Source organism: Pan paniscus, chromosome 11 (assembly GCF_029289425.2).
Source record: "Pan paniscus chromosome 11, NHGRI_mPanPan1-v2.0_pri, whole genome shotgun sequence".
NCBI lineage: Eukaryota > Metazoa > Chordata > Mammalia > Primates > Hominidae > Pan > Pan paniscus.
The window spans coordinates 9,581,064-9,601,437 of record NC_073260.2 but is presented as its reverse complement, the minus strand read 5'-3'; the positions used below and the strand labels follow the sequence as shown (position 1 = coordinate 9,601,437).

Here is a 20,374-nt window from a genome sequence, read left to right as displayed (position 1 = left end):
GAGAATCGCTTGAACTCGGGTGGCGGAGGTTGCAGTGAGCCAAGGTGGCACCGCTGCACTCCAGCCTGGGCAACAGAGTGAGACTCTGTCTCAAAAAAAAAAAAAAAAAAAAAAAGAGGTGTTGAGGCCTTCTGTTCATAACACAGAAGGAGCCCAAATGCCCATCACAGGGGAATTGGTTAGGGAAGTTATGGGCTGTACATTCAACAGAGTGGCAACATAAATACTGGAGCACCAATGCAGTGAATGCAACTCCTCTGTGAGCCGATATGGAACAACCTCTGTTGCCATATTAAAAAAAAAAAAGCATAGTACGGACCAGAGGATAAAGGGTGATTCTATGGGGCGGAACGGGAAAAGCGTGGTACACACGTTTGTAAATGCAGCAAATCTCTGTGGGAAGATGCATGGCCATTGGCAGGAGTGTTTGCCCCTGGCCAGGAGAACTGCGTAGTGCCTGGAGGTCAGAGGTAGGAGGGAGACTGAATGTTCACTGAAGTCACCACCTTTCTCACTTTGTAATTATGAGTCATGACCACGTCTTACTTTTCCAAAGTTCATTTGAAATTAAATCATTGAATAAAGTAAAACAGTCAGAGAAGATCAGGAACACAGAAAACCTCAGCCCCTGGGAGTCCTCCAAGTCCCCTGTGTGCAGAAGAAGTTCTGAAAGGGCAGGCCATGGCCAGGTGTGGCCAGGCCAGGGGCCCGAAGTACTTGCCTGAGGCAGCGTTCCACGTCAGGGTCACTCCTGCAATACTGGGGGCCTCCGTGTCTCAGGGCATCCTCGGGGTTGGCAAAGGCCTGAAATATACCAGTTGAGAGTCACTCCTCGTGAGACAAACGGCCCCGTCGCCTGGGGCTATGTTTTGTCCATGACCAGAGTTCACAGTGGCAGGACAGAGGTGCAGTTGCACACACACCCATCCAACCATCATCCACGATTCCTACCCTGTGCCAGGGGCTGGTAGCTCACCATGAAAAGGCCCCCCTGTCTCTGCTTTTATGAAGCTCACAGTCTGATGGGGGAGTTGCCTATGAACCAGGGAAGGCCAGGGTGTCTCACCTGTTAAGGAGAAGACACGGCTGGCCTTGAGAATGTTTACGTGGGACCTGACCCAGTCTGAGGCTCTGAGAAGGCTTCTCTGAGGCAGTGACATGAAAGCTGAGGCTTAGGGCTGGATGAGGTGGCTCACACCAGTAATCCCAGCACTTTGGAAGGCCAAGGCAGGGGGATCGTTTGAGCCCAGGAGTTCAAAACCAGCCTGGGCAACATAGCAAGACCCCATCTCTAAAACAAGCCAGGTGTGGTGGCTCACGCCTGTAATCCCAGCACTTTGGGAAGCCAAGATAGGAGGATTGCTTGAGCTTCCAGGAGTTTGAGACCAACCCGGGCAACATAGCAAGACCCCATCTCTAAAACAAACAAGCTGGGTACAGTGGCTCATGTCTGTAATCTCAGCACTTTGGGAGGCCGAGGCAGGTGGATCACTTGAGCTCAGGAGTTCAAGACCAGCCTGGGCAACATGATGAAACCCCCTCTATAAAAAATACAAAAATTAGCTGTGTGTGGTGATACACACCTGTGGTCCCAGCTACTTGGCAGGGCGGCTGAGGCAGGAGGATTGCTTGAGCCTGGGAGGTCGAGGCTACAGTGAGCCGTGATCTTGCCACTGCACACCAGCCTGGGCAACAGAGCCAGACTCTGTCTCCAAAAAAAATAAAACAAACAATCTGAGGCTTGAAAGATGCATTGACATTAACCAGATGAAGGGAGGGCTGGAGCAACAACATTCAAGGCAGAAGGGACAGCACGTGCAAAGGCCCTGAGGCTGGAAGAAGCTGGGCATGTGTGAAGAACAGAAAACCAGCACACGGGAGCACAGAGGGCAAGGGACAGGGGCCCAAGATAAAGGGACAGGGGTCATCAGGGGTCCTGGCAGCACCTGAAGAATTTGGACTTTGCACTAAAAGCCACGAGAAGGTCTTGAGAGCCCCGGGCTGAAAACCCAGCTCCGCGCTGATTAACCACAGGATCCTGAACTCTGAAAACTCAGGAGAAATCACAGCTCATGTGCTGTGTGACGAGTGAGAGGGAGACCTGGAGAAGCCGCTAGGACAATGCCCAGCACAAGGAGGTGCTCAGTGAATTGTCACTTTCTCTCATTGGAAAGCAGAGACATAAAGTCACACTGAGATCATCAGAGGCCCATGACTCTTGCTCCACTGTTCCCTGCTGGCATCCAGACAGTCAGACCCCACCAGGCCCACAGCAGAGCCTGAATCTCAGGAGCAGGTTTTCTAAATTGTTCAGCTGACGGCAAAGCCTGTGCGTCTGACTCATGACTGTCCCCCAAGGGCTGGTTTGTCCTCCCTGGTGGGCCTGCCCTGCCCTACCCCAGAGGAGAATGCAGCTCAGATCTTCGAGATTGGAACCTTCACACCCAAAATTCCTCTCTGCTGGCCCTGAAATCAGTGAATCACCAACACCGAAGGCTCTGTCCGTGGATCTGTGATACGTTTCAAGGGGCCTCAGCATACAGTGGGCACTGCCTTTAGGAGTCCACTGCCCATGGAGTTGCTCCCCCTGGAGATACAACTCAGATACAAGTCAGCCAGGCCAGAGCCAGCTGCAGTGCAGACCAGGAAGCCCCCAGTGTCAGCGGCCGAGGTGCCACCTTAGCTGGGGTGGAGGCCAGCCTTTGGTTGAGGTCCCTTGAAAGTGACCTGAGGCTGCGGTGCTCATGTTAATTTCAGTTACTTATAAGTCTTAAGGACAAACATTGGTGGGGCGTTGCATTTCTCCTGGCGCTGCTGTCACGACCCCCGTTTACAGGTGAGGACACTGAGCTCCCAGACTTTTCCAGGTCCCCAGGCTGGTGGGTGGAGGAGCTAGGGCCTGTGACTGTCACCTCCAGCAAGTCCTTCCTGGATGATGCTTAGCGCCCAGAGCAGAGATAAGAGGGGGCCACATTGTCATGAGGAACACCTCAGGAGCAGCCCAAGGAGTGGGGGTTTCCTTCTGCGGTGTCCCTGCCAATCAGGCAGAAAGGCTCTGGGACAGGTTCACCTCCTCCCTTCCGCGAATTCATGTTAAAAGGAAATCACAGCTGGGCACAGTGGCTCACACCTGTAATCCCAGAACTCCAGGAGGCCAAGATGGGAGGATCACTTGAGCCCAGGAGTTTGAGACCAGCCTGGGCAACATGGCAAAAGCCATCTCTACCAAAAACATAAAAAATTAAGAGCAGTGACGCACACCTATAGTCCCAGCTACTTGGGAGGCTGAAGTGGGAGGATCACCTGAGCCCAGGAAGTCGAGGCTACAGTGAGCTATGATCGCACAATTGCATTCCAGCCTGGGCCACAGAGCAAGACCCTGTCTCTAAAATAAATAAATAATAATTAAAAAAAAAAAAAAAGGAATCGCTGGCCTGCTGGTAAGAACCCAAGCCTCAGCCAGGTGTGGTGGCTCACGCCTGTAATTCCAACACTTTGGGAGGCTGAGGCGGGTGGATCACCTGAGGTCAGGAGTTCAAGACCAGCCTGGCCAACATGGTGAAACCCCATCTCTACTAAAAATACAAAAATTAGCAGGGCATGGTGGTGTGCGTCTGTAATGTCAGCTACCGGGGAGGCTGAGGCAGTAGAATTGCTTGAACCCAGGAGGTGGAGGTTGCAGTAAGCAGAGATCATGCCACTGCACTCCAGCCTGGACAGCAGAAAAAAAAAACAAAACAGAAACCCCCGCCTCCAAGACAGGATGTGGGCTCTGAAGCTGGACACTGGAGTTCAAACCGGGCTGTGTGACCTTCATAAGTGATGTCTCCTCTCTGAGCCCAGGTTCCTCACCTAGAAAACAGGATGACTATGGCGCCTCCCCTGCCCTCAGGGCTATGGCGGGGATCTCATGCTCAGCTCCGGGCCACATTCGGTCCTCGGGGAAGGATTCAATGAGTGAATGCAGCTGTTCTACTTGATGCCCGGATCCCATATCCCAGGACCAGCCAAGGCAGGGAGAAGTCAGAAGCTATCAGTGTGCTGTAGCCTCCGGGTATCCTATCACTTGGGCAGCTGCCCTGCCTTTAATCCTGCCTGTACCTGCAGCAGGGCCTGAGCCTGGCTTGTGGCCAAGATCCTCACTCCCCAGGATCCACCCGCATGCAGTGCCAGAGGCAGCCTCGCCTCACCTCGCCTTTGAACTGGACACAGGGGAAGACAGAGACAGTTTCAGGAAATGATTGCTTTATTAAAATACCTGGGGAGGAAGTAACAGGTGCCTGGGGTCTTTCTGCATTCTGCCGCCAGGACAGCCGACAAGCTCAGCCTATGACTTTGCAGACTCGCCAACCAGTGTGACGGACGCTACTGGAACTTGCCCCAGCCCAGCTCTGGGACTCGTTAATGTTGTTTTGGTTCAGGGGCTCGGATTAGTGGGGAAATTCCTCGCTGAGCACCCCGACGGTGCCCGGCTGGGAGCTGGCCTTTGGAGGCTACAGTGGGCTTGTTAGTGACATTTGCCAGGAGTTGGGAATTTCCACTTAAACGTTTCTCGGACTCCTGTTTCGCCGGTTCCCACTCCACCCAGCTATCAGACCTCCCGTGCCGGGAAGCCACCAGGTTAGACAGAGGCTTTGTGCTGTCACGCTCCCACACTCCACCCTCCAGAACCTGCTTCTCTCACAGACACTCGCTGGCTCTCTCCATGCCAAGAACTCAGCCCGGTGGCACGGCAAGCGAGTAAGTGCTCTTAAGCCAGAGAGGAGAAGGTGCAGGCCTTGCTGACACGTGGGACTGGCAGGAAGCCCCCCGGCAGGGCTGCAAGAGGTGCCCGCCTCCCAGCCCTGCACACACCTTGGCCACGTTTCCCTATCCCGGGGCTTTCCTGACAGGACGTGGAGAGAAGCAAGTATGACCCAGGCCAGGGACCCCCAGGGAAGCACGTACCTTCTTCCGCAGCCTCACTTGGCCCGTGATGATGGCCACCACGTACATCTTGATGACCAGCAGCGTGCTGCAGAGCAGGAAGGCCGGGAGGGCCGGGCTGCTCATCACCAGGCTGTGGGCAGGCATCTCTGGCCAGCGCAGCTCAACTGTGGGTGTGATCAGCTCGACAGAGGAGCAGCCTGCAGGGAAAGCACAAAGTGGGAGGGGAGAGCCTTCCTGCAGCCAGCACCGCCCACGACCCGCCCCACGGCAGCGGCAGCAGGGCCCCCTCCTCCTGTGAAGAGAAAGACAAGCAGTCGCCGGAGCTCCAAGAAGCAGAGAGTCTCCGGGTGTCCCGGACCCAGTCCCTGGCTCTGGAGCCCTCCTTCCAGGCAAATCCTCAAACACTTTCAAATCTGTTTCAAAGCTGTTTCCTTATCTATAGTGTGGGAGCATGTGGTGGTGCCTGCCTTCTAGGGAATGATAAGGCTGGGCACCTGGCAGGACCTCTGCACGTGGTGATTATCGCTGCCTCCTGCCCACCTCCGCAGGGTCAGGGTAGGTGGTGGGCATGAGAACCACGCCGTGCGCCCCCACGCTCAGCCTGGACAATGGAGCTGCAGCCACAACGGCATGACTTTGCCATCTGTGGCAGGCTGAAGGACGCCCTCCACCCCTGAAGACATCCATGTCCCAATCCCTAGAACCCGTGACTGTGACTATGTGGCAAAAGGGACTTTTCACATGGGATTTAGTAAGGATTTGAGATGGGAGAAATTATCCTAGTTTATCTGGGTGAGCCCAGAGTAATCAGAGGGGCCCTTCCAAGAGGGAGGCAGTAAAATTAGAGAAAAGATATAAAAACAGAGGCAGAATTAAGAGAGGAGATGAAAGGACGGAATAGGGGTCAGACAGGAGAGACGCTAACCTGCTGGCCTTGAAGATGAAGGAGAGATCATGGCCCAAGGAATACCAGGGGCCTCTAGAAACTGGAAAAGGGGACGAAACAAACTCTCTGCGTTCAGACAGAACGCAGCCCTCCCGACACTTTGATTTTAGCCCTGTGAGACCCACTTCAGCCTTCATCCACCAGAACTGTCAGAGAATGAAGCTGTGTTGTTTCAAGCCACTAAGTCTGTGGTAATTTGCTATAGCAGGGACGGGGAACCAGCACGTGGCTCCACTGACTTCCTGAGCATCACTTGACTATCCTGGAACTCTTTCCCCAGTCAAATGCTTTGATTCTTCATCACAAAATCTCCCCGAAAGACCCATCAACTGACTCTTCAGTAGAAAGCATCACCAGGCCGGGCGCGGTGGCTCACACCTGTAATTCCAGCACCTTGGGAGGCCAAGGGGGGCAGATTACCTGAAGTCAGAAGTTCAAGACCAGCCTGGGCAACATAGGGAGACTCCGTCTCTACAAAATTATTTTTAAATTAGCTGGGCATGGTGGTGCTCACCTGTAGTCCCAGCTACTCAGGAGGCTGAAGTGGGAGGATCACCTGAACCCAGGAGGCTGAGGCTGCGGTGAGCCATGTTCTCACCACTGCACTCTAGCCTGGGTGACAGAGCAAGACTCCGTCTCAAGAAAGAAAGAAAGCATCAATGTTTATTTCCTAAGATTCTTCGAATCCCTCACCTCAAAATCCTCACCTTGGCCAGGTGGCTTACACATGTAATCCCAGCACTTTGGTAGGCCGAAGGGGCGGATTATCTGAGGTCAGAAGTTTGAGACCAGCCTGGCCAACATGGTGAAACCCCCTCTCTACCAAAAATACAAAAATTAGCCAGACATGATGCAGACACCTGTAATCCCAGCTACTTGGGAGGCTGAGGCAGGAGAATCGCTTCAACCTGGGAAGTGGAGGTGCAGTGAGCCAAGATTGCACCACTGTACTCCAGCCTGGGCGACAGACCGAGACTCTGTCTCAAAAAAAATCCTCACCTTGCTGCATCCTGCCCCCTTCCCCGGGTTCTGGCAGGACCTCCACAAGGGCAGGGATCTTTTTTTTTTTTTTCTTGTGAGACAGACTCCTGCTCTGTCACCCAGGCTGGAGTGCAATGGCATGATCTCTGCTCACTGCAACCTCCACCTCCAGGTTCAAGCAATTCTCCTGCCTCCGCCTCCCCAGTAGCTAGGACTACAGGTGCCCACCACCACGCCCAGATAATTTTTGTAGTTTTAGTAGAGACGGGGTTTCACCATGTTGGCCAGGATGGTCTCAATCTCTTGACCTTGTGATCCACCCACCTCGGCCTCCCAAAGTGCTGGGATTACAGGCATGAGCCACCGCACCTGGCCAAGGGCAGGGATCTTGTACACGGTTCTTGCTCATTTATTTTTGCCAACACGTTTGGCTTTGCTGAGAGGTGCCCTGGGGAAGTGGGGCAAAGGGGAAAGGGAGAAACCAGTCTCCCATGCCTACTTCACTCTTGGGCTTGACCAGGTGCTTTGGGACAGCACCTGCCCAGAGAGACGGCTGTGTCAGTCCAACCTATGCCCCAAAGCAGCAGAGATCAAAGGGAAGATTGGCCAGAGCTAGATTTAGCCAGCCTCGAATCCCAAAGCCAGCCCTCAGCTGTAGCTGTGTGGCCTTAGGCAGGCAGGTTCCTCCTCTGAACGAGTTTCCTCAGCTGTAAAATGCAGCTGACCCTAAGTCACTCCCCAGCACAGTTGTGGGAGCTAAATAATTATTAAGCCCCTGGAACAAGTAGGCGCTCCGTTCAGTATCAGCCTCTGAGCTTCCGTTTCCTCCTGCTCAAAGGGAATAATGATCCCTACCTAGTAGGGTTGTCAGGAGGGAGACTCATAGAAATCCCTGCCCTTGTTGCTGGGGGAGGTGGGTGTGAGCAAGGTGGGGGTGGTGCCTTGCCCATTTGCTGTGTGCCAAGCAGTCCTTTATCCGAACAAAAGATGTGCTTGATAAACTGACTCCCGTGGGGAACTGCCAGGCCAGGCTGTCCCGGCCCCACAAGATAAATGATAGGTCACCATACCATCAGGGACGGAACATGGAAAGTACAAGATGCCCTGAGACACGTTTTATCTCTGGTTGTCTGTTGGAGGAGCTGTGCAAGCTCGCTTCTGGCTGATATTTCTGTCGGAGAAGAGAGAATCCCTGCCTCTCTCGCCCCCAGCCCGTGGGAACCCCTGCAGATAGCTACCTTCCTTGTCAAAAAGCTCAGCTATGAGGTTGGGGTCTGGTGGCTGTACCACCCCCAGAATCGTGGACCAGACACAGCCCAGGAGGGGCCCTTTGGTTGTCCTCCTTGGACTAGGGAGAGTGGCTCTTCCCTGACTGGTCTTCTGAAATAACAAGATAGAAAGCAGAGGCTGGGAAAACCAGCTTGGGGCAAAGAGCAGACGATCACCTCCTGCTACCCTGAGCCGAAAATAAGGGAGAGACTGTGTAGGGGAATTCGTATAACTGATGGACGTGATCTCAAGATAGGAATCTTTTCGTCACTGTCTACTGAAATGAACCTGCTAAGCCAGGGCCTGCCAAGGAGGACAAAATCTCTGATCTTTGGCCAAGAATTTCCCTGAAGCTGCCCTTGGCCAATGGAAGCTGCTGTTGTGGCTGTTGGGGGTGACGGTGATGGTGGTGTCACTTCTCTCTGAGCTTCCATTTCTTTGCCTGTAAGATGGGCTTGGTGTCCCCTGCCTTGCAGAGGGTGGGGGACAGGAGATGGTGTGTGCACAGTGTTGGGGGCTGGGGGACACTCACTGTGGCCTGGTCCTGAGGCCCACGGGAACTACAGCAGTGTGCCCACAACAATGAGGACAACAGAAGCCCCTGGAAATATTTTACATCTTGTCCTGGGTGGTGATTACCCAGGTGAATGCATATGTCAAAAGTCACTGAGATGGGCTGGGCCTTGTGGCTCATGCCTGTAATCCCAGCACTTTGCAAGGCCAAGGCAGGGGGATCACTTGAGGTCAGGAGTTCAAGAACAGCCTTGCCAACACAGTGAAACCCCGTCTCTACTAAAAATACAAAAATCAGCTGGGCGTGGTGGCGTGTGCCTGTAATTCCAGCTACTCAGGAGGCTGATGCAGGAAAATCACTTGAACCTGGGAGGCGGAGGTTGCAGTGAGCCAGGACTGCACCACTGTACTCCAGCCCGGGCGACAGAGCAAGACTGTCTCAAAAAGAGAAAAAAGTTACTGAGATGTATCTTCAAACCTTTTTACTTTACTATATTTTTTCGACCCATGAAAGTGAAAGTTCTTCCTATCCCCATTCGAAACCCTGAGCAGAGGCTCTGCCCTGTTGAAAACCATCCCGTGGCTTAGACCAGCGCCCTCCCTGGCATTTCCTGAGGAGCAGAAACCAAGCTCTTCACGCTGGCTGATTGTCCCTAACATCAGAGGAGGCTTAGAGAGGAGGAAGTGGCCCCACCTCTGCTGCTGGTTCCTGACCTTTGGGAGTATTGCTAGGCTTTCTGTAGCCAGTGATGGGGAAATAAATGCACAGTGATTTTTGTTTGTTTGTTTGTTTTTAAGACAGAGTTTCGCTCTTGTTGCCCAGGTTGGAGTGCAGTGGCGTGATCTCGGCTCACTGCAACCTCCGCCTCCAGGGTTCAAGCGAGTCTCCTGCCTCAGCCTCCAGAGTAGCTGGGATTACAGGCATGTGCCACCACTCCCAGCTAGTTTTTGTATCTTTAGTAGAGACAGGGTTTCACCATGTTGGCCAGGCTGGTGTCGAACTCCTGACCTCATGTGATCCACCTGCCTCTGACTCAGCCGAGCCTAGAAATCTAGGATTTTTCATTTTTGCTTAAAAAAAAAAAAAGTCAAATCACTTCCTTCCTTTTCAGCAAAGACCGCAGTGGCTCCCAATCTCACTCAGAGTAAAGCCGTCTGGGCCGGGCGCCGTGGCTCACTCCTGTAATCCCAGCACTTTGGGAGGCTGAGGCAGGAGGATCATGAGGTCAAGAGATTGAGACCATCCTAGCTAACATGGTGAAACTCCCTCTCTACTAAAAATACAAAAAATTAGCTGGGTGTGGTGGCACCGGCCTGTAATCCCAGCTACTCCCGAGGCTGAGGCAGGAGAATCTCTTGAACCTGGGAGGCGGAGGTTGCAGTGAGCTGAGATCGTACCACTGCACTCTAGCCTGGCAACAAAGTTGAGACTCCGCCGTCTTAAATAAATAAATAAATAAATAAATAAATAAATAAATAAATAAATAAAAAATAGCCAACGTCTGGACAACACCTCATGGTCCTGTCCTGTCTGCTCCCCATTTCTCTCGGAACTCCTCTTTTCTTCCGCCCCCCTCACTCACTAAGCCCAGCCACACTGCCCTCCGTGCTGGAATCTGTCAGACATAGTCATGTCTCTGGGCCCTTGCTATAATGGATCTCTCTGCCTAGAATTCTCCCCCAGGTTTCCACAAGGCTGACATCTCATCTCCTTCAAATCGTGGTTTGACTCTCACCTTCTCCATAAGGCTCACCCTGGCCACCTTATCTGTTCTGCAGTCTGCCCTGCCCTTCCCACTCCTGAGGCCACTTCCCTGCCTCCACTTTTCTTTCCATAGCGCATATCACCCAATAACACACCATCTAACTTTTTTTGTGTGTGTGAGACGGAGTCTCGCTCTATCACTCAGGCTGGAGTACAGGGGCGCGATCATCTCGGCTCACTGCAACTTCCGCCTCTGGGGTCAAGAGATTCTCCTGCCTCAGCCTCCAGAGTAGCTGGGATTACAGGTGCCCGCCACCATGCCCTAATTTATTTATTTTCTTTCTTTCTTTTTTTCTTTCTTTCTTTCTTTCTTTCTTTCTTTCTTTCTTTTTCTTTCTTTCTTTCTTTCTCTTTCTTTCTTTCCTTCCTTCCCTCTTTCTTTCTTTCCTTCTTCTTTCTTTTCCTTCCCTCCCTCCCTTCCTTCCTTCCTCTCTCTCTCTTTCTTTCTTTCTTTCTTTCTTTGACAGAGTCTTGATCTGTCACCCAGGCTGGAGTGCAGTGGCCCGATCTCGGCTCACTGCAATCTTCGCCTTCCAGGTTTAAGCGATTCTCCTGCCTCAGCCTCCCAAGTAGCTGGGATTACAGGCATGTGCCACCACGCCCAGCTAATTTTTGTATTTTTAGTAGAAACAAAGTTTCACCATATTGGCCAGGCTGGTCTTGAATTCCTGATCTCAGGTGATCCTCCCACCTCGGCCTCCCAAAATGCTGGGATTACAGGTGTGAGCCACCGTGCCTGGCCACGCCCAGCTACTTTTTGTATTTTTTAGTAGAGATGGGGTTTTGCCATGTTGGCCAGGCTTGTCTTAAACTCCTGACCTCAGGTGATCCGCCTGCCTTGGCCTCACAAAGTGCTGAGATTACAGGCATGAGCCACCATGCCCAGCCTCACACCATCTAACTTATTATCCCTACTGCCTAACATCTGTCCTCCTGGGGCAGGGCTCTTGGTTCACCAGTGAACTACAGGCACCAGTATCGTGCCTGATATATAGCCACAACCCCAATTTGTTAAATTGAACTAAGCTAATTTGTTTTGGATTTCTCTCCCTTATAAAAAAGAGTCTACACTGACATAAGTGAAAACCTCCACTTCTCTTCCAGGAGCTTGGCTCTGCATCCTGAAGCTTGGCCCTGGGTCCTGACTCCTGCCTTCCCGGAACACCCTGGGGGAGCCTGGCTGCCTGTCTTCTGATGGGGACAGAGCCAGGAGAGAGGCTTGTGCGTCTCCGAGAGGGACTGGGTGCTGAGCAGGCTGGTCTCCGAGAGGGACTAGGTGCTGGGCAGGCTGGGACCAGAACAAGGCCACTGAGGCATTACCCCAACACACCCTCCTTTGAACCATTCCATTTGGACTGGAAAAGACCGTGCATTTTAAATTTAGTTTGCATGTTGATACCACAAACACCCATCCAGGAGTGAAGAACACAGAAGCTGATATTTATTGACAAGTGTGAGTGGTTAGGACTAGAAGCTCCCTGTTAGGGAACCACTCATTGTGAGCTGCCTGCCTGGCTCCCAGGCCCAGCCCAGCCCCTGGAGCTCATTCCTGAGATAGCCAAGAGGGCTTTCAGGGATGATGCCACCCTGCTTAAGGACAGCAGTCAGATGGGTGATGGCCACGGGGTCACTGGGCATTGTCCTCTCACTCGACACTGGGCTAATCACAGAGGTCATCAGATTTCAGGGAGGTATATCTAGGAGGCCCGTTTTAGAGATATGGAGCCCGAGTCCTGGGTTAGTGGTTGTCCTTATCCTGACCCCACAGCTGGCCTTTGGTAGTGGAGGATGTTCTTGTCACACAGGCAGCCCTGTTCTAGCTGTGGGGCTGTCGGCTCGTGCCCCTGATACCTGGTAAGCTCTCAAGAGACAGCTGACTTTACTACTCAGCCTTCCACGTGCAATCTCAGGGTCCCTCCATTCCCTAACTTCATGCTTCCCTGAGTCAGGAAAGTGAAAGTGAGCTCTTCCCCTCTTAGAAATGTGGAAAAGCGGGACTGCTCCAGTGATAAGAAAGTTCCAGTGGTCAGAAAAGCCTGGAGGGCGGGCATGGTGGCTCACACCTGTCATTCCAACACTTTGGGAGGCCAGGGCGGGAGGGTCCCTTGACTGCAGAAGTGTGAGACCAGCCTGGGTAACACAGTGAGACCCTGTCTCTACCAAAAAAAAAAAAAAAAAAAAATTAGCCGGCCATGATGGTGCGCACCTGTAGTCCCAGCTACACTTGACCCCAGGTGTTCAAGGCTGCAGTGAGCCATGCTGTGATCCCGCCACTGCCCGGGTAAAAGAGCGAGACCCTGTCTCAAAATAAATAAATAAATAAAAATAAACAGGCCAGAAGCAGTGGCTCATGCCTGAAATCCCAGCACTTTGGGAGGTTGAGGCGGGCAGATCACGAGGTCAGGAGTTCGAAACCAGCCTGGCCAACATGGTGAAACCCCATCTCTACTAAAAATACAAAAAAATTAGCCGGGCATGGTGGTGGGTGCCTGTAATTCCAGCTACTCGGGAGGCTGAGGCAGGAGAATCACTTGAACCCAGGAGGTGGAGGTTACAGTGAGCCGAGATCACACCATTGTACTCCAGCCTGAGTGACAAGAATGAAACGCCATCTCAAAAAAAAAAAGAAAAGAAAAGAAAGCAAAGACAGGGTATCCACGCAATGGAATATTACTCAGCCATAAAAAGAAATGAAATCCTGACCCATGCTGTGACGTGGATGAACCTGGAAAACATGATGAGAAGGGAGAGAAGCCAGACATAAAAGGTCACTTTTTTTTTTTTTTTTTTGGTTTTTTTTTTTTTTTTGAGACGGAGAGTTGCCCAGGCTAGAGTGCAGTGGCGCCATCTCGGCTCACTGCAACCTCCACCTCCTGGGTTCAAGCGGTTCTTCTGCCTCAGCCTCTGGAGTAACTGGGACTACAGGTGCGTAGTCACATGTTTTATGATGATTCCACGCATATAAAATGTCCAGAATGGGCAAATCTATAGAGAGAGAAAGCAGATTTGTGGTTGCCAGCGGGTAGGCGGGGTGGGGAAATGGGAGTGACTGCTTCATGCGTATAAAGTTTTCTTCTGGGATGATGAAAATGTTCTGGAAATGGATGGTAAAGATGGTTGCAAAATATTGTGACTGTACCAATGACATGGAATTGCACACTTGAAGATGGTTAGTTTTATGGTCAGAGAAAACTGAAACTGAGCTTCTGTCTTGTTTATGGCTGAATTTACAGTGCCTAGCGTGGTGTGCGCCCAGAGCTGTGCTTGGTAAATATTTGTGGAAAGACAGACGGCCTGAACGTGTGCGTTAAATGCAGGGGAATTCTGCATTTAACTGCTGACTGTGATGCCGCCCTCTCCTTCTGTCTCTGGAGAGACAAACACACTTGTGACTGCCTGAGTTCTGACCACAGTCCAGCAGCCCCTGATGGAACCCATCTGCTGCTCCTTGGACTCTGGGCCTCTCATCCCACTGCTGATGTGCAGGGCTGTGGACACACAAGGAGCATTTCCTGGCTGAAGCTCCGGGACTGGACCCCGCTCACAGGAGAGGCGGATGGGGGAGAAGGAAGAGGAGAAATGTTTGTCTCAGCACAAACCACTGCCATTTCCAGGGAAGCTGCTGTCACCCTGAGTGTGGCTCAAAGCAGAGGCTCTGGAGTCAGAGGGAGCCGAGACCCTCCCATGCCTGGCTGCCCATGCATTAACTAGGCACATACAGTCTCAAGCTCACACGCACACGGCCCACACATGCTGCTTCCCACGGGCTGCAGAGGAGATGGGCAATTCCTGTGTGCAGCTCTCAGACACATCAGGGACCCATTTCCTAGGAGCCCTATGGGGAGCTCCGCATTCCTCAGATTGGATTCAGCCAGTGATTAGCTACCAGGAAGTTGGCTGGAGTTTTCAAACCACTCCCACTTTCCCAGTAGCCTCCAAGCCCCAAAACAACCTCCATTCCACAAGAAGCACCACCCCTTTCCCTGAGGGCCTTTGTCACCGGGACAGCACTTTATGACTTGTTTGTGTTTTTTTTTGTTGTTGTTTTGTTGTTGTTGTTGTTTGAGTCTTGCTCTGTTGCCCAGGCTGCAGGCTGGAGTGCAGTGGCATGATCTTGGCTCAGGTTCAAGTAATTCTCCTGCCTCAGCCTCCCGAGTAGCTGGGATTACAGGTGTGCACCACCATGCCTGGCTAGTTGTTTTTTTGTATTTTTAGTAGAGACGGGGTTTCACCATGTTGGCCAGGCTGGTCTTGAACTCCTGACCTCAAGTGATCCGCCCGCCTTGGCCTCCCAAAGTGCTGGGATTACAGGCGTGAGTCATCACGCCTGACGGACTGGTTTTTACTAATCATCCAAATATGCCAGATGCTGCAATTGTCAAGGAGGAAATGTGTGCATCTTATTTTACTTCTGATACAAGGGTCATCTCTGCAACTTCCTGAGTTCCATCTCAACTGCAACCTTCCCAGGCACGAGGAACTCATTATAGTAACAGTAATAACAGCAAACGGCTGGGCGTGGTGGCTCACGCCTGTAACCCCAGCACTTTGGGAGGCCGAGGCAGGCGGATCGCCTGAGGTCAGGAGTTCAAGGCCAGCCTGGCTAACATGGCGAAACCCCCATCTCTACTAAAAATACAAAAATTAGCTGGGCATGGTGGCGTGTGCCTATAATCCCAGCCACTTGGGAGTCTGAGGCGGAAGAATCGCTTGAACCTGGGAGGCGGAGGTTGCAGTGAGCCGAGATTTCGTCATAGCACTCCAGCCTGGGTAATAAGAGTGAAACTCTGTCAAAAAAAAAAAACAAAAAACAGCAAACAACGGTGTCATTTGTTAGGCACCTCCTAATGGCCAGACACTCTTTAGGTGCTTTATATTTTATACCAGCATCATCACCCTGTACTGTGGAGCATTATCAGGCACATGTTACAGAGGGAGATAAAGGATCAAGCCAGTGAATGACCTTACCTAAGAATAACAGATCTGGACAGAGATGTAGCTGGCTCCAGCCAGAGCCCATGCTCTTGACCCCCAGGCAGAGCTGAGAGAGCTGAGGTTTGAGTTCAGGCCAGCTGTTCCCTTCTTGCACAACTTTCCTTGTTCAAAATTATTCAAGATTCTTTCCTTATAGTGAGCTGGATCTGCCTTTTAGGGCCACAGAGAACACACACACGTACACACACACACACTCCCTCTCTCCCTTTTCCTCTCCACTGCCCTTCAGAAATTGGAGGACACCACCCAGTTCACCCAAAATCTTGTCTTCCAGGCGAAACAACCACTGCCCCGTGAGCTCATCCTTGGATGTCAGGTTTTCCAGCCCCTGTAACCACTGCTTCTTTGCAGTTTGTAAAGGTCCCTCTTAGAGGGGCCTTATCCCATGTGCTGCTGACTCAGCTCAGACTGCCGGGAGCCTCCATCCTTTGCTGGGACCCCCCTCACTGCTATTAGCACAGGAAGAATTGTGACTCCAAGCAGGTCTGGCCACATCATTTGTAAAGTCCAGTACAAAATGAAAATGCAAAGCCCCTTGTTCAAAAATTGTTAAGGCTCACGCCTGTAATCCCAGCACTTTGGGAGGCAGAGGCGGGCGGATCACGAGGTCAGGAGGTCGAGACCATCCTGGCTAACACGGTGAAACCCCGTCTCTACTAAAAAAAAAAAATACAAAAAATTAGCCGGGCGTGATAGCGGGGACCCGTAGTTCCAGCTACTCGGGAGGCTGAGGCAGGAGAATGGCGTGAACCCGGGAGGCGGAGCTTGCAGTGAGCCAAGATCGTGCCACTGCACTCCAGCCTGGGCGACAGAGAGAGACTCCGTCTCAAAAAAAAAAAAAAAAAAAGAGAATTTCAAGACAGGGACAGAAAAAATTAAAGCAAGCCTGGGGGTTCCTTCTTCGTGCAGGGCCCTGTGTGACTGCAGGAAGCCGGCCCAGATTCCAAGCTCAGGACGACTCGACAAAGGGCGAGTAAGGAAGACACGTCCTAATCAAAACCCACACAAACATAACATCAGAGATAGCTGAAGACACAATCAGCTTGGTAGGGCCTCTCATGATATAGCAAATACCAACATGTTATTATGAATAATAACATGAGCAGTAAACAGCAGCTAGCATCCTTCTGTGCTTCCTCTCAGCCAAGCAACAAGCAATTTTTTTTTCTTTTCTGAGACAAAATCTGGCTCTGTCACCCAGGCTGGAGTGCAGTAGTGAAATCTCAGCTCACTGCAGCCTCCGCCTCCCAAGTTCAAGCAATTCTCATGCCTCAGCCTCCCAAGTAGCTGGGATTACAGGCGCCCGCACCACACCCAGCTAATTTTTGTATTTTTAGTAGAGATGGGGTTTCGTCATGTTGGCCAGGCTGGTCTCGAACTCCTGGCCTCAAGTGATCTGCCTGCCTCGATCTCCCAAAATGTTGGGATTACAGGCGTGAGCCACCAGGCCTGGACGCAATTTTTTTTTTATTTTTTATTTTTTGAGACAGAGTCTCACTCTCTCACCAGGCTGGAGTGCAATGGCGTGATCGCGGCTCTCTGCAAGCTCTGCCTCATGGGTTCAAGTGATTCTCCTGCCTCAGCCTCCCAAGTATCTGGGACTGCAGGTATGCGCCACCACGCCCAGCTAATTTTTGTATTTTTAGTAGAGACAGGTTTCACCATGTTGGCCAGGCTGGTCTCGAACTTCTGACCTCGTGATCCGCCTGCCTCGGCTTCCCAAAGTGCTGGGATTACAGGCGTGAGTCACCGGGCCTGGCCTGTTTTTTAATTTTTATACTTTTTTCTTAAAAATGAAGACACAAACACACACGTTAGCCTAGGCCTACGCAGGGGCAGGATCATCAATATCACTGTCTTCCACCTCCACATCTTGTCCCACTGGAAGGTCTTCAGGGGCAATAACAGGCATGGAGCTGTCATCTCCTATGATGACAATGTTTCTTCTGGAATCCTTCCTGAAGGACCTATCTGAGGCTGTTTTACAGTTATCTTTTTTTTTTTGAGACAACACTGTCACGCAGGCTGGAGTACAGTGCTGGGATCGTGCCACACTGCAGCCTCAATTCCTGGGCTCAAGTGATCCTCTTGCCTTAGCCTCCCAAAGTGCTGGGACTATAAGTGTGAGCCATATGCCAAGTCTTTTTTTTTTTCTTTAATAAACCTTAGAGTGGTACAATGGCTAAGACATCACTAGGTGATAGGAATTCTTCAGGTCCATTATAATCTATGGGATCACCATCACGTATGCAGTCAGTTGTTAACCAAAATGTCATCATGAGGCACATGACCATAAATATATCCTTTTATATAAAAGTAGGAGCCAGGCATGGCAGCTCACACCTGTAATCCCAGCACTTTGGGAGGTTGAGGGAGGAGGATTGCTAAAGGCTGGGAGTTCAAGACCAGCCTGGGCAACATAATGAGACCTCATTTCTAAAATCAAATTTTTAAAAATTAGCCAGGCGTGGTGGCTCACACCTGTGTTCCCAGCTACTCAGGAAGCTGAGATGGGAGGATCACTTGAGCCCAGAAGGTTGAGGCTGCAGTGAGCAGTGATTGCACTGCTGCACTCCAGCCTCCTCCCGGGTGACAGAGTGAGACCCTGTCTCAAGGAAATGCAGATAGAGAGATAGATAGATAGACAGATAGATAGATAGATAGATAGGTAGGTAGATAGATAGATAGATAGATAGATAGATAGATAGATGATAGATAGATAGATTTACTATGCCATATAATTGACTCATGTGATTACGGCAGCTGAGAAGTACCATTAACTGCTGTCCACCCGCTGGAGACCCAGGAGAGCTGGTGGGGCAGTTCAGAGTCCAGAGGCCTGAGAACCAGGAAGCCAATGGTATAAATTTCAGTGCAAGGGCAGAAGATGAGAGGAGATGTCTCAGCTCAAGCAGGCAGGCAAGGAAAAAGGTGCAAATTCCTCCTTCCTCTGCCTTATTATTATTATTATTATTTTGAGACAGAATCTCACTCTATCTCCCAGGCTGGAGTGCCCTGGTGCAATCTCAGCTCACTGCAACCTCCACCTCCCAGGATCAAGTGATTCTTCTGCCTCAGCCTCCTGAGTAGCTGGGATTACAGGCGCATTTCACCACGCCTGGCTAATTTTTGTATTTTATTTATTTATTGTATTTATTTATTTTTTAGTTTATCTTTTTTGAGACGGAGTTTTACTCTGCAGCCCAAGCTGGAGTACAGTGGCGCGATCTCTGCTCACTGAAAGCTCTGCCTCCCCGGCTCAAGCAATTCTTGCGCCTCAGCCTCCTGAGTAGCTGGCACTACAAGTGTGCGCCGTCACATCTGGTTAATTTTTTGTATTTTAGTAGAGACACGGTTTTACCATGTTGCCCAGGATGGTCTCGAACTCCTGAGCTTAGGCTCTCTGCCCTTCTCAGCCTCCCAAAGTGCTGGGATTACAGACGTGAGCCACTGCACCTAGCCAAATTTTTGTATTTTTAGTAGAGGCGGGGTTTCACCATGTTGGCCAGGCTGGTCTTGAACTTCTGACCTCAAGTGATCCACCTGCCTCAGCTTCCCAAAGTGCTGGGGTTACAGGCGTGAGCCACTGTGCCCAACCTGCCTTTTGTTTTATTCAAGCCCATAACAGATTAGACGATGCCCACTGCCACTGGGGAGGGCACTGTATTGTGTCTGTGGATTCAAATGCCAATCACAGCCTCACAGACATACCCAGAGACAATGTGTAATCTGGGCACCTTTGGCCAATGAAACTGACCCAAAAGACTAACCATCACAAGTCCACCCCTTGTCAACTAGGTACCCTGTAGACATTTCCTAAACCGTACTTAATCTCCAAGTAAAGACAAAGCGAAGTCATAATTCCACCTAACACGATGCAACTCTCCTGCATACACCAGAAACACACTCATCCCTTCCCCGGAAGAGGATGTAAGAAGAGGAGAGTGATGTTTACGCTTCTCCTTGATATCCCATAGCTTAAATACTATGATATAAAATCAATACATCTTATGTTACATGATAAGAGAGTAAGAGAGGAAAGGAAACAAAGATATATACATATATATACACACACTCACAGACACACATGCAGAGAAAAATAAAGAGGAAAAACTGATGACAATCACAGTCTCTGTTTCTGTGGCTGACCACATGGTTATAGCTGGTATTTATAACCACCTTCTTCCACTACTGGTTCTGTACAACCTTTGCCTTCAGCAAGCACCTCAGCTGGTCATGTTTTTTTTTTTTTTTTGTCACCCAGGCTGGAGTGCAGTGGTACGATTTTGGCTCAATGCAGCCTCGACCTCCCGGGCTCAAGCGATCCTCCCACCTCAGTCTCCCAAGTAGCTGGGACCACAGGCACGCAGTTTCTGTATTTTTGGTAGAGGTGGGGTCTCTCCATGTTGGCCAGGCTGGTCTCAAACTCCTGACCTCATGTGATGCTCCCGCCTCAGCCTCCCAAATTGCTGGGATTACAGGTGTGCACCACCACACCCAGCCAGTCGTGATTCTTTATCTGGGTGGAGTGACACCCAAACCTTCATTCCTGAAGGGTCTGGGCCATTCATAGTCTGATCTAGATTGGGTTATTGTCATTTTCCACAGGCCATGGTGATACTAAGAGACGGCCTAAGGAGGCCGGGCGCTGTGGCTCACGCCTGTAATCTCAACACTTTGGGAGGCCAAGGTGGGCGGATCATGAGGTCAGGAGATCGAGACCATCCTGGCTAGCACGGTGAAACCCTATCCCTACTAAAACTACAAAATATTAGCCGGGCGTGATGGCGGGCTCCTGTAGTCCCAGCTACTCGGGAGGCTGAGGCAGGAGAATGGCGTGAACCCGGGAGGTGGAGCTTGCAGTGAGCCGAGATCACACCACTGCACTCCAGCCTGGGCGACAGAGCCACACTCGTCTCAAAAAAAAAAAAAAAAAAAAAAGACATGGCCTAAGGGGTCTCCTGCATTCCACACTC

At 51.2% G+C, this 20,374-nt stretch overlaps 1 protein-coding gene across 1 annotated transcript in view; it reads right to left on the bottom strand.

The window, feature by feature from the left end:
• The window catches only part of PTGES (prostaglandin E synthase), a 39,005-nt gene that overhangs the window by 9,573 nt on the left and 9,058 nt on the right, over positions 1 to 20,374 (bottom strand). The window contains exons 2-3 of the mRNA XM_003822363.5: positions 4,948 to 5,126; positions 722 to 804 (exon numbers count right to left, since the gene is read on the bottom strand). Of these exons, the coding sequence (XP_003822411.2) occupies positions 722 to 804; positions 4,948 to 5,126 (262 nt within the window). The remainder of the gene's footprint in view (positions 1 to 721; positions 805 to 4,947; positions 5,127 to 20,374) is intronic.